The 15,195-nt window shown below is 41.1% G+C and overlaps 1 protein-coding gene across 1 annotated transcript in view; it reads right to left on the bottom strand.

Annotated features, from left to right (window-relative positions):
- The window catches only part of THBS2 (thrombospondin 2), a 50,342-nt gene extending 43,724 nt beyond the window's left edge, over positions 1-6,618 (bottom strand). Inside the window, exons 1-3 of the mRNA XM_077812168.1 lie at positions 6,549-6,618; positions 4,937-5,493; positions 3,627-3,711 (exon numbers count right to left, since the gene is read on the bottom strand). Coding sequence (XP_077668294.1) covers positions 3,627-3,711; positions 4,937-5,493; positions 6,549-6,618 — 712 coding nt within the window. The remainder of the gene's footprint in view (positions 1-3,626; positions 3,712-4,936; positions 5,494-6,548) is intronic.
- Positions 6,619-15,195: the final 8,577 nt, after the last annotated feature.

Raw genomic sequence — 15,195 nt, forward strand, 5'->3', positions numbered from 1 at the left:
CACTTTCTCATACCTGTCCCTTCACCCACACATGTCCTGCCACTAACAAGGGAGCCATGGATAAAACTGATCACAGGTTTTGATTTGCTCTCTATTCAGAATGGAAACATTAGCAATGAGATGTTTCCCCTCCTACTCCCTCCTCCCTTTTACCATTCAGCAATGGTGGGAAAGGTAGGTATGACTTATGTAGAGTTCTCGCCTAACCCGAGCAAAGGAACCTGTTTAAAAGAAATGTGCCACAATGATCGAATGATAGTAGGCCTTGATGCCTATGCTGCCTAAAGTAAGATACTCAACTATCAAGCCTACAAATGTTTAAAACACCCATCACTACAGTATCTAAGAACTCGATCCACAAGTGGACTTAGGTACCTAGCTGCTACTTTAGGCATCACTGAGGTCCTCAAAACTCCTGCTCAGCTGCCACTAGTTTTGTAGATTGCCAAAGCCCCTAGGCACCTAAATTTCCACCATTACAATTCCCTTGGGGACTGCTCCTTGTTGTTTGCTTTGGCAATGAAACCATTTGCCACAAATATGAAAAAAACAGCCCCTTGGCAAAGGGCATTAAAACGTATTCTGAACTAGGACACAAAATAGCTTTGTATGCTGACAATACCTTGTTGTATTTTCAGGATCCAGAAGCCGCATTAAAATTTATAGAACAATTGACTCCAGAATTTGGGCAGGTATCAGGCTTCAGAATAATCTATAATCAATCTGAAATGTTAGGAATTAATATTCCCAAAAGGGTCAAAACAAACTGTTGTCAGCTACATAAATTTAAACAGGCAAGAAATTGTTAAAATATTTAGGAATAAATATTGTGGAGAAATATAAAAATCTTTTAAGGCAAATTATTCTCCCTGTGGAATACAGTAATAAAAGACTCGGAGGAATGGAACAAATATTAAATTTCTTAGCTAAATAGGTAAAAAATTAATATTCTCATGAGTTACTATTTTTGTTTCAGTGCATCCCTACTGGTATCCCTGCCGTGACATTAAAAACACGGCGAGATACACTATTAAAATGTATATGGAAATGGAAGAGACAAAGGGTGAGTGCTATAGTTCTGTGTAAGCCTACAAAGTGGGGTGGACTAGCGTGCCTCAATTTGGATTATTATCATTATGCATTGAAATAAAAGATGTGATTGATTTGGTTAACAATAGACCATCCAAACACTGGGTAAAATTCAAACAAAACTGGAAGACAAATATAGCTATTCATAGTCATTGTTGGGTTAAAAAGAAATATCACCCGTTCATCCAAACCACCACAGCTTTGGACAATGTTTTTAAATTCCTGTTTTTAAAGTCCTGTCCTCTCCCTTAGCTACTTTCATTAATAATCAGGAATTTATCCTTAGGAAATTTCAAAGTGGCTATTTGTTGTGGGTAACAGCCGATATTACTCAGTTTGGACAGCTGTTTCTAGGTACTGATCTGAATGATACCAACAGATATGTGATGTAAATAATATAAACAGATGGGATTTTCATTATTTACAAGCCAAACATTTTATTGTAAATCTGGACACAGGGCAGCTCTGTCTAGACTTTCAACTATATTTGAGGAGTTGATGCAGGAGCAAGCTGGAACAAAGGTTTAATTTCTAAGATACATACAATTTTGATTGAAAAGGCTGTTCCTGAGAAAACAACCCAGAGGAAAGATGGGAGAGGGACCTGGACAAAGAAATTGATCTGGATGAGCAGGTCTCTGTATGAGAGAGGGGATATACATTTTCAATTTGTGTGGTTCATAAAGAACATTTTAATAAATTATTGCATAAATGGCATTTTGGCTCCAATTAAGAGCCATCAGATTTTTGCTGCTAGGGAGACGCTCTGTTAGAGGGGTTGTGGGGAAAGAGGAACATACTTGCACATATGGTGGTTGTGTCCAGGAATTAGAGAGTTTAGGGAGGAAATTATTTAAAAGATTCTTCTTATGATAAAATGCTGTCTTCCTAGAAATCCCCTGGGCTTCTTACTTAATGTTCCAGTACAGGATCTCTCTTATAAACAGAATGACAATTTCATTTCATTTTTTATTGTTAGCATCAAGACTTTGAATTGCACATTATTGGAAACATCTGACTTCTCCTGTGGAATTAATCAAATATGGAGTGTCTTTGTAGTAGAAAAGTTTCATACCAAGTTCACACACAAGAGAAGTGCCAAAAGAGGATAGGTATTTAGACATTTGGTCACCTTTTTTAGAGTACTCAGTAGAGGAGGTCTCCCCAGCCAGCAAGCCAGAATCTTTAGCCAGGTTCTTTGAATATTAACCTGATCCTTAATAAGTGATGTACGATGTACTATGTTAACGTTTTATCATAACTTTGCCTTAATAAAACGTTTCAAAAATTCCCTAGGTGCATGCAAGGTCAATCAGCTAGGCATCCTAGGAACATATCTAACCCCACACAGTGGCTACAGGAGGAGTTGGTGTCCACTTTATAACTTTTAGCCTAGTGGTTAGAGCACTCACCCAGCATGTGGGTTCAATTCCCACCTCTGCCTGATATGGAATTTGGACTTGGGTCTCTCCCCTCACAACACAATTCTTTAAGCACTAGGTATTCTAGGGCAGGACTTTCTCAGCCTCTCTTGATGGAACTGTTCCACCACGTATAAATAACTAAATATTCATTGGTGTGAGGGGACATCCTTAAGCGGCACAGTTACACTGACATAAGAGCAGGGCAGAGTCTAAGTGCCCCACCGACTCGCCCAAAGCGTCATTCTCACTCACTCTCTGGCCCAATTAATACTTTTTTTGAATCACAACCGACGAAGATTCAGTCACAACACCCTTTCAATAATATCTCCAATAGATTGGGCACCTAACAATTTCACTTCTTTAAAACTTGCCCAAGGTCACACAGTGAGCCAGTCAAATAGTCAGGATTAGAACCCGGACATGTGATTGCTAGGCTGTCTGTACTACAGCAGCACCTGTACAGCTACGCTACTGTAGCGCTTCTGGTGAAGCTGCTCTCAGCTGATAAGAGAGAGCTCTCCTGTCAGCTTAATATCTCCTGCTTCTGGGAGAGGCGGTAGCTATGTCGGCGGGAGACCATAGCACTGTCCACACCGGCACTTATGTCAGTATAACTTATGTCACTCAGAGGTATGCATTATTCACATAAATGACAATGAAGTGTCGACATATCCCCAATCCCTTGCTCTTATCATCGGAGAACATTCCTTCATGGAAGTACATGGATATTTGCACATATACTAAATTTTTTTTTCCAACTTTCAATAACTTTCTCCTTGGTCATTAGCTTTTCCTCAACCTGCACATAAAGAACCAAAATTCTAAATCTGAGCAGCAGGGATAAAAGATCAGAGTATCTGGCAGAAGCAATATTTTGATTATGTCTATTCACTACCTTCATAGCAAAGTTTACAACAATTTGCTTTGCTTGTCACTGCCAAACAATGTTCATTGCCAGCAATTCCAAACCTTCCAGAGACATGTTCTACCTCTGCCCCAATTCACGCTGGCTTCAATGGGAGCTATGCCATGGTTTGAGGTTAATATATGAACCTTGGGCTTCTTCATTTTCAGACTCAATTGAACACTGATAGTGTGAAAAAATATACGTACTTGTCTGGCTCCTCTGACATCCTTTGTTACGCAGAACATCCTCTACTGAAGTATCAAATATTAAATAAATATTTTGAATTAGACCCTGTAATTAAAGAAAACAACTTTCAGATCAATTCAGGATTAAATTTATAGCATTGGGATTTTTGTATGTATTCTCCTCCACCTATCAACCTCCGCAGTCTATTGGCTGGATTTAATCTCACGTAAATACTCAAAAGTAATTTAGGATACAATCCATGAGAAATAAATACTAAAAGTTAACTTCGATAACTTAGTTACGTTATTATTTATTATACTAATGAAGTGCAAAAGGAAGCGTTTTTTTCAGAATGAGTCATGATAAAGTAATATTTGACTAGATTTTCATGCTACTGTCTTGTGAGTTCGAATCTCTATTTCCATACAATTCGTAGCACAGTGGGTTGCAAGACACTGGCTTTTCAACTCTCGAGACAAGAGTTCATGTTTGATTTCAGGTATAAAGAATTGGACGGCTCAACCTATCCCCTAAAGAACTTTGTACAAATCACTAGAGCAGGATAGGAGCTGGATTTTTCATTTTGCAGGAAAATCCACAATTTCAAAATGTTTTCCATTCTGAAATGGAACAAAATAAAAAAATTTGAAATTTTGCTTGAAACAAAATCCCCTCCCCCCCGCTGAAATCTTGGGTCAATCAAACTGTTTCATTCCAATTTTGACTCTGAAAATTTTATTTTATATCAAAGAATTTTTTAAAAATTGAAACAAAGTCACTTAAAATTAGAAAATCAAAAATGTCCTGTTCTGAAAAGGTTGAAATGGAATGTCTCAACCTTGTCTAAATGTTTTTTAACATTTTTCTTTTGAAATGAAATTTCACCAGAATTGACACATTTCCATGAAATGTTTTACTTTCACTGATCCTGTGTTTTCTGTCAGAAAATGTTCTGCTGGAAAATTTTTGACCAGCTCTAAAATTCACTGCAAAATATGGCATGCTTGACACTCTGCTATGGGAAGCCTCACAAATTGGAAAAAGGGTTGTTGGACACTGCATGGGGAAACCTATACAGAGATGGAGTGCATTTTGCCTGGCTCTAGACTGTGCTGTATCAGTCCTTCACTTTCATGAGCACTAAGATTCATATAATTCACCCCAAGCAACCAACTAAAAGACACATTGGAGCAAATTCTGTTCTTTCACCCATGCTTCCCCATTGACTTTGGAGTGCATGTGAAAGCAGAATTGGGCCATTGTCTTCTAATATTAAATGTAGCTAAATTCTTTACCTCACCACTGACCCTAACACTTTCACGTTACCTACCCTGAAATGGTTCTCTCGAATGGACCCCTTTGTCACATACATTCTACTGTTCTCTGCTTTCAGCTGCTCATAGAAAGGCTCCTCCAGGATGAAGCTGTCAATAAGGTCACAACCAACATAGAGGCTGTAGTTCTCTCCTGTTACTTGCACTGTGATGTTCTTCCACTGTGAGTCTGCTAGGTCCACATCTTCCAAGGAAATCACATTCTGGGAGCCATCTGCCCAATAGATAAGGTCCAGGGTATTGGCTCGGCCATTGGAAATAATCTCAAACTGTCTCTGAGAGATGCCAGGGCCCTCTAAAGCAATGATAGTACCTCTGGATTGCCTGTCCTGCCTTAGGGTGGCTGAAAGAATAAAGCCCTCATTTTTCCGGATGAGTTTAAGAATCTGTTTGAATTTCTCTGGGTTAAATGGAGGTATGAAGTCAAATCGGATGAAACGATATGCCGGGACGGTGGGATTTGGACCCCGAAATAATTTTGCTCCAATTGTCTTTCGGTTTATGTTACTGATTTGAAATAAGTCAAACGTAGTCTCATCTTCCTTGTTACCATCTGCAAAAGTCAACAGCATGTAGCAATGTGAATACAAAAATGGGCATAAGGGAAAATAATCGTGCATAGTACACCCAATAATTCTAACAATTTGATAGACACTAGCATGTTTGCTACCTGTCAGGCACAATAAACCCATTACTTCCAACTGCTTGGAAGATAGAAGCACATGTGCTATATTTGGCATGGCACAATAAACAGCATTTCCATCTATTTAGCACTTTCATCTATTTGGCAACTTTATCTGTAAAAAAAATCCTCAGTGAAAGTGAACAAAATTCCATATACATAAACATGCTTATTTTTACAAGGACAGGATTTCAAGCTACCTACTCTAACTCTCAGTGAAGAAGAATCAAATTATGAACACCCACCATGTTACAACAGGTTAGCTCTCAAGAAGAGGGTAGAGTTACACGAGATATGAATTTTGCCCAGGAGGCCACCTGGAAATTAATATCTGGCATTGTGCCATTTTACACCCAGCCTGGATTTGATCCATAGAGATTTTCTTCTCTCTAATTTCTGAGAAAGCAGCTCCCATCCACCCAGTCCATTAAGTCTCATATTACATACACATTACAGAAGGAAATCATTTAGCAATTAAGAATAGGTAAATTTAGGTCAATGCTCAGTAGGGGAAAACTATTTTTATATATTTCTTTTATCAGTAATAGGTAAACGTTACCATCCAAATGTGCCAGTAGTAATAAGACTTATCTTAAAGTTTTTGCAAAAAGAAAAGGAGTACTTGTGGCACCTTAGAGACTAACCAATTTATTTGAGCATAAGCTTTCGTGAGCTACAGTCCCACAAGTACTCCTTTTCTTTTTGCGAATACAGACTAACACGGCTGTTACTCTGAAACCTTAAAGTTTTTGTGTTACTTTGTTCATTTTAATCAGGTTTTCCTTAGATTATGCTCCTACTGGATTGTCTCCAGTGGTTTAGCTGTCTCATTTTTAAAGTCAACATTTAGCTTTGCAAATTACTGTCATTTCTCCTTGCTTTCAAATGCTTCAAGCTTCAGGAAGTTACGAAGTTTAAGGACTTACCCTGAGCATTTGAAGAAGCCCACAAAGTTAGCAAGACAATTAGCCACAACAGCCTGCTCCTCTGTAGCATAACTCCTATGAATAAACAAAAAAATCAGTTAGGAAAATGTTCTTTTTCTATTGTAAAGACCTTCAGATGCCTCATGGACTGTAATGAAAAAAAACTTAGACCAAAAGCAATTCTGTTTATATCCAAACAGCACATATAATATACAATAAAATCTCTAATTCACAGTATTTCTCTTCCTGTTTGTTTGCGGTTTGCTTGTTGGTTCATTTTAAAATGAAACAGGATGTTTGCGATTAAGAGTTCTGCTGCTTCTCCCTTATATGTGGTCATGCTCTTATGTTTATGACATCACAGTTGTGTGCTCTGGACTTGATTTTTGACATCAAATGCAAAGCATGATGATTTCAAGTGAATTCTTAAAAATAAAGATCCTGTATTTACGCACGTCCCTAACAATAAAAAAGGAAAGATATACAGAAAATCTATGCTATGTGAGCAGAATTTTCCTCAAGGTTTTTCCATGAGACATCATCAAGGCTTTACATGACAGGATAGACAGTATACTAGTTGTTCCATCTTAACTCCACTTTGAATCACAACATATACCTGAATTCTTTGCAAGATAATGGAATTTCATGAGTTCTATTCAACTTTTTAACATGCCACTTTAGAAAGTCACACACACAATATTTATCTCAATGCTGACTTTAAGGTAGATAGCAATCCCTTTAGGTATTCCTGTATGGTTACAGAGATGTGTAAGCAGTATATCTGCATTTTCATCTAAACTTGTGTATGTACATGCATGTCTGTTAAACAGAGCAAACCCAGTTTGCCAGCTGTACTGTATAGACACACAAATTTCAAGATACGAGTATGCTACCTTGACACTTTAAAAAATGTCTAACCTACATTTCCAAAAAGCTCAGGGACATTATCTTTTACACAAAGACAAAGTTTCAATATAAAACTATAAGTGTTTGCTGCTCAGGACATTACTACAAAACCACTTATCTGCAAAAAAAAATTTTTTTGGGGGGGTAGCTAAAAATCCTACTTCAAGTACGTTTTGACAAATGCAACACCAGTCATTTACAAATATTTTCTTTTCTATCTAATGTACGTATTATGGTAGATAGGATACAATGAGCAGTAGTATAACAAACGTGTTTACATCCCATTTCTAAATGCTGTTTCTGTAATCGTATTATCTACCTCACTAACCATCACCAGGAAAGATGTCCTATACTCTGTGCAAAAAATTAACCTGTACTGTATGTGCACAAAGCATGAATACTAGTTAACACGAAGTATTTAGGGGACAAAATTCCCAGCTATCATCACAGCGGAAAAAATAGTCGTCCAAAAGAAAGGTGGATTGAATAACAGATGCTCTAATACTGAGCTAAGCAGACCTAAGAGGAGATGGAGGGACAGAGAGACAAGCAGACAGACAAATCCATCACCCACAGCTAATAACAGTTTTCTGCCAATCGCGGCATTTACAGATGTGAAATCTTAAAAGGTGTCCCCCCCCCTTACCCGGCATAAAAGGCTCTGCTGCTGCTCTTTTATCGTTCACGCTCCGAATCAAATCCAAAAAGAAAGAGAGCGGGAGTTATTTGAAAAAGCGAAGTGCAAACTCCAAGCTTCCTCGGGGCTGCAGAATCCGCTGTAGTCTGGCTGAGATTTCTTCCAGTGCCTTGCGAGGAGCTGCTCTCCGCTTTTATATACTCTCCTTCGCATGTACTGCTGTCAATCAGCCACACGAGGAAGCGCTTTTGCATTCATTCCTCCGCAGGAATGACATAATTCCCGTTTCTGACCTGACAATTTGCTCCCGTCTACCTGGAAGGCGATCCCAGCTCCAGCCCCCCAGCGCCATCCCGCCCCGCCCCCTCTCCTGTTTCTACAAGGGACGGTCCTATACTGGGGGCAAGGGAGGAGCAAGACGAAGCAAAAAGGGACGTCACCCTCTTACTTTCCCTAGTCTTCTGGCAGGCCAGGAAGCGCCCTGCATTTCCCTCCTCTCTTGGGAAGAGGAACCCGGCGCCTCCAGCCCTGGCTGTGGCGAGGGTGAACGCGAGGAACGCGGCGGAGGCCAGACGAGGCCACCGCACGGCGCCCTGCCCCCAAGGGCGGCCGAGCCTCTTATCCGGCGTCCTTCGCCTCAACGTCTCGCTTAGCTCAGACCTTCGCCGTGCGCCCGGAAATCGGCCCGGCTCTGCCAAGTCCCCTCGGGTCGCCCCGTGCAAGCACCACATTTCCCGCGCCCCCAGCCAGAACCCCCTTTCTTTTTATGACCCGGAACCTTCGTTTTTAAACACACCGCAAAAGTTGGGGGCCCCCCTTAAGTCGTTTAAAAGGCACCGGCAACCGATCTGGAGAACGGACTGTCTGAAAATAGAAGGCAAGAAAGCCAGAACGGGCGCAACTGAATCGGCCCTGGCCTCCTTGAAAAAAAAAAAAATGGGGGGAGTGGGAGAGGGGAAGGGGTCCTTTCGGGTTGTAAGTCTCTTGAGGGCTGCCCGGCGTTGCATTTGGGTAAGACCTCAGCCCCCTCACACGTGGGAGCCTTTGTTTTCCGGATCGGAGAGAAGAGGAGCGCTCGAAGCTGTGTGTTGCCAGAGAAAACGGGCCGATGGCTAAAGTATTGTATCCAGTATACGACTCTGCTGCCTATATGCAGTGCAACGGGATTGTCCACACACACTTCATAGCGCAAGCTGTGCGCGTTAGACAGCCCTGCCTGGGGGTTATTTAGTACATGCTTATTCATCGGTTGCAGTGCTGTGTAATATTGCATGTAGCCCAGCAGATCTCTCTCTCTCACCCCCCCCCCCCAAATGTATGCACTTTAAAAAAAAAGATAGAAAGAAAGGGAAAGTCGTGTCTGACGTGAAATTCTTTCCCTTCTTCTAGCTACATTGGCTCCTTGGCAGCCGTACTTGCGGAATAAACCTGGCCCTCATTAGCTGGGTCGGTGGATGGCTGGAGGCCCGCCAGCAGCAGCCGCCGCTCTCCAGCTCCAGAGTCAGGCTGTGGATGGGGGTCGAAGAACGGGGGGGCGGCGGGGGGGGGGGAGATATATGTTTCACTCCTGGAAACCCTGGCACGTTCCGGGAAGTTGCACCGCAATGTGACACCAGCGCCGAAACAAAGCCAGGGAAAATACCTCAACGTGCAAACACAGTCATGCTCCCCAGGACATGGGGGGGGGGGGGGGAGCTGCAGGCAGGAAATTCTTCACTTTTCCTCCCCCCACCTCCAGGAACAATTTTTGGTTGATTTTATGAAGCTGAGTACCTTGAATAAAGTGGCGGAGGAATTCACCTTTCCTTTTGCCATTGTTTACCTTTGATGCTGCTGGTGATTGATTGTGATACTTTTCAAGACATTGGATATACAGGAGGAGTCTTCTCCACTGCTGAAGACCATCGAGTCAACAGCCTCCTACGCGATCCACTGTATGTCTGTCCTGTAATGTAAGCCATGGGTTAGTAGAACTCGAGTTAGCAGACCCAGCCTCTACACTCATTTGTAACTCCAGGCTCGGAACTGCTGAACTCTGTGTCCCAACCTGGCACTCCAGGGTCTACACTGCTTTATGGGAGCCTGAATCCAACTCCAGGGTAGCTGCCCTGCTCCTGTTCCCATTTAAGTCAACAACCACCAGTCTCCTATTATCATCATGGAAGCATCATCTGCTTTTTAACGTAACGCACCCCTGCAAGTGGGTCCCGCACAGGAAAGTTAAAATCTGTACACAGATCACCCTTCCTAGGCAACCTACTGTTTTGAAAGACCAACTCAAAGTGGTCTCCAAACATGACTACTATCCTACTCCACTTTGATTAGAAGACCCCATGCTTTAAGCAACAGATTTTTTATTAGACACCTCACCATCCAGGTTAATTCTCAAACAACAAAGTGAATAGTCAGCAGTCTGCAGAACCTTTCATAGGGAACAATATGAACAACATTTTGAAAACCAAGAAGTGGAAGATGGGGTGCCAGGTGGTGGGGTGGCTCCATGACACTGATTCTGCCACTGAGCACCTGAGCCAAAGCCCACTGAAATCAGCTGAAAGATTCCCATTGGCTTCAGTGGGCCTGGGATCAGGTCCAAAGTGGTGTTCAAAATGACGAAATTGGAGAACCACCCGTATGTACCTTTATATAGGAGATACTATGATAGAAGTAAGAACTGGTCAAAATATGGAGAGAAATTATGAAGATGTCATCAGCTATTTTTGTTGAAATTCAATTTCAGTGAAAAAATGTTGAAATTTCAAAATTAAAAATAATCAGGAACAGCTGTGTTTGAAATTAGACCTCAGAGCAAGGATCCCTGCCTTTCTCTTTGCCAGAGAAGCTCCTCCCAGATTGGGCTCCCTCTACTGACCCATGTGAGAAGTGTGAACCAGGGAACTTTCCCCTTTCTTTTTCTCCCAGGGGCCAAGGGGGGAGGGGGAAGAGGGAGAGAAAGCTGCTGTTTTTTGTTTTTTGTTTCCAAATGAAGGACAGACCGAAGCATTGGTTTCAAGTGACTTCAGAGTATCCTTAGTAGCAAATGGGATAACGCAGCCTGTTTGTTGGTACCTGTAGTAACACTGTTTTCAGTAGAAATCTGCAAATGTGTAAAAAAGACATTTTAGTGGGTGGAGAAACAAGGAAATAAATCCAATAAGATTCTTTCTAACCAAGTACCATATAATAAAACCTCCTTTCGATCTCAGTATGCTTTGTAGGACTCAAGGATTAATAAAATCTTCTTTCAAACTGAGCCATTTATATATAGGGTGATGATCATTTATATATAGGGTGATGATTATATATAGGGTGAGATTGGCTCCTGTCTATTCCACAACCTTGCAAATATTCACTATTCATTCTCCACTTGACAACTTCAAAATAGCAAACGCCATCTTCAGCCCAAGAAGCTTCTTCCGGAGAAAAGGGGCTATGCTCCTAACCCTGTGCTGGCTACTCACACGCTCACAAAACCAGGGATTACATCCAAACCTTTTCCATTTGCCTTCTTAAAAGGGTGTCTGTGTTAAACAATTGCTGAGTAAACCGTAAAAGTGTCTAATGCCAATGAGAGGGTTCAAAATAAAATCTACTAACATTTAGAAATATCAGAGATTTAACTGCAGGTCTTATATTAAGGTTTGAAGCAAAACACAAGGAAACCCCAAGGAAACTGTTAACTACTGAACCACAGCAATTCCCCTTTATAACTCTAACTTAAGCAGTAGCCATCTTCTCTCCCTTTCAGTTTTTGTCTATTTCTATTTGTTGTTTTACGTTTGTTTGTTCTGCTTCACCAAGAATTCAAGTGTCTTCATTTTGGATCAGGTGACAATCATGACATTCAGAATGGATTATCTGCAAATCACTGTAAGGTCTATTCTCTTCAGACTGCCAACAAGTGCAACTTGCAAAATCGAAATCAATATCTGCGCCTGCAGCTGGCCAGCATGAATGTGTTGTGTGTGTGAGTATAACTGGGCAAATAAGGGAAGCAATAAATCAGCCCTCAGTGCTGCTCTAGTTCACCCTTTGTTTGTGGTTATTTCTTGGCTGGTTCCAAGAATGGGTAACGCATCTCATCAAGACATGCTCTGAGCAGGTGTAAAAGAGCCTTTTCTATACTAGCTCTCCCACTATTGATCTTAAAGGGCATGAGCTGCCCAGTAGGGTAAACACGAACCTTCTGCACACTGGATGAAATTAATCCAGAGGGTAATACCGCTGACGTCCCGTGTTATTACATCAAGAATGAATCTGGCTCATGGACTTTAATCTTCACCAGATCAAAGGTTATTGAAGTATTGTCTTTGGAGCTGTTGGTCATTTCAGAAAAACAAATGACTGAACTCAAAACACTGGTAACTGGGCACAATTGTATGGCCTGTCAAGTCAGACTAGATGATCTAATGGTCCCATCTGGCTTTAAAAATCTACGAATATATGAAACATCCTCTCCAAATGTTACAGCAATAGCTGAGGATTGATGCTTTAGTGTTACTGCCACATTTCAGATCTAGGGCTTAGGTGTTAAAATGTTTATTTGTTTGGCTTTACAAAATAAGAGCAAATAAACTAGATAAAATGTGGGAGGAGGGGATTGTCAAGCAAGATTTAATTTCCACAATCTAGTGTCAATCTGGGCCACAAAACTAACATATCTGACTACAGAGCAGACTGTGACACAGCTATACAGTTTCTGAATGAGTTTGTGCTGCTATCCAGGAATATTTGAGGGGAGGGGAGGTGTTCTTCAGATGTCCCTCTGCAACTACTCCAGTTAAAAGATGAATGTAGATTTTGGATTACTGGAGTAGATTATTTTACATGATAGGGGTCTTTGCCCTTGATGAGGGTGAAAGTTGTTTTTACCAAAGTGTGGTATATGATTAATTTACCCTCTGGTACAGGAGGAGCAGGTGGAGGCTAAACGTCACAAACCTAAACAGATTTCCATGTTTGTCTTTCTTTGACACATAAGGTGAAGTATTCTATTTCCAACTCTCCCTAAACTATTTCTGGAAGCTAAATGTATCCAGCCGTGAGTTAAAATAGTAATACTGTGAACTTGTATAACACCTTCCAGCAGAGGATCACGATGTGCTTTACAAACATCAGCTAGCATATCCTAACCACACCCTTGTCAGCAAGAAATCATATTACCCCCGTTTTACAAATGAGAAAATTGGGTCAGAGACCGATCAAGGCCTCAATCCAACAAACGCTTAAGCATATAAGTAATGCCGTTGAAGTCAACAAGACTGCTTATGTGCTTAAAATTAAGCATATGCCTGAGGGCTTTGCTGGACCAGGGGGCCTAAAGGCTAGACACAAAGGATTTAGGCACCTAATTGCCACTTTAGGCACCTAAGTCCAAAATCTAGTCTTCAAAACCCGTACTCAGCTGCTGCCTAACTCTGGAGGTGCATAAATCACTTAGGCACCAAGATAATTGTCAGTAAAGTCCCCATGCCTAAATTTCTGCTGGTGGGAATACATAAAGCCACCTAAGTCCTGATACTACCAAACTGCTTGGCAGCCAGCTCATGCCTAAGTCTTGGCTGGATTCATAAATGAGGTGCTCCCCTGCCTCTCTCACCTGTAGAGCCTGAACAAGTAGGCGTTTTCTGAGCCTGTCTAACCCACACACCACCTTATTATGCCATACCCAATAACCTAGCGGCTAGAGCACTCACCGAGAATGTAGGAGACCCAGGTTCCATTCCTTACTCTATCTGCGCAGAAGCAAAGATTAGAACTCAGGTTTCCCCTCTCCCACCTGAATGTCCTAACCACTAGTTTATGCAGTATTCTGCAATGAGTCTCTCTCAGTCTCTCTTGTTGGAGCTGTTCCACTTTGTATAAAATACCTAATGAGCCAGTAAAGCAGAATTGGAACCTGGGTCACCCAGATACGTATGCTAACTACTAGGCTATGGAATCATTCTCACTCTCTCAGGCCCATTGAATAAGTATTTTAAGAGGAGGGCTTTTCACAAGGAAAGGCTGACCCGGCTTAGGCACCTGACTCCAGGATAGATTTTATGGCTGTGACTCTGGAGCAGAGATAGGCAGCACCCTCTGGCCCACAATTAGGTGCCTAACCCCCTTTGAGGCATCACCCATCACTTCAGAATTTCCTACTGGCTAACTTCAACAGTTCTCCACTCAGCTGGCTGGTTTCTGTGAATCCCTTTCTTAGGCACCGAATTCTCCCCATGCATTGTTTAGGGAATTCAGCACTGTGAACTCCACTGGACCTAAATATCAGGTGTTGCAACGTGAATCCTGTCTCCTTTGTGTATTTAGCCATAAGTGACTTGACTAAGACCATGTAATAAGTCACTGGCAGAGCCAGGAACACAGCTCAGAACTAATAATGAATATTTACCCACTAACAAATAGTTAAATATTTTCTTATCCTCTTTGTTGGATTTTTTTGTATTTTTTTTCACCAAGTGTGCACCACAGAACACATCAGGGATGCCAAAAAATGTCAGCATACAATAAGGAATACTCCCCCACTGAGAGAGTTTGCTATGTATATGTGTATTGGAAATGCTCAATGGATCCCACATTGTTGCTGTGGATTCTACAACATATTTTCCATTAGTTTGAGTGGTTTTATTATTCCACTTCATATTTTTATTATACTTTTGCTACATAGTTCCTCACTCTACCATGAAGACAGTGTGCTGTATTCAATTATATCCATTGATGACAGCATCCATCACTATACTGTAGACTTTGAAACGCACAAGACTATCTTCATTGTACAGTATTCAAGCCATAATCTTAATTTTGTTTTCATTTTAGCACTGAGTTGACTTTCTCTATGTCAAATGGAATTTAATCATATTATATTTATGTGTAAAAACCAAACTTATGTCCTTACCAGTTTATACTCAATTCTTACTCTCAGGCAAAACATATTGAGGTAAATTGGAGTTTTACCTGGATAACGACTGAGGACAACTAAGTGAGAACTTCAATACATAGCCCAAGAAGTTGGTCATTTCCACCATGTGCAATAAAAGATACATCATCCACTGGAAACAAAAACCAATAAGAAATGAGATTTGGATAATCTTACTGTGAAAATAG

This window comes from Eretmochelys imbricata, chromosome 3 (genome assembly GCF_965152235.1).
Source record: "Eretmochelys imbricata isolate rEreImb1 chromosome 3, rEreImb1.hap1, whole genome shotgun sequence".
In the NCBI taxonomy this organism is placed as follows: Eukaryota; Metazoa; Chordata; order Testudines; family Cheloniidae; genus Eretmochelys; species Eretmochelys imbricata.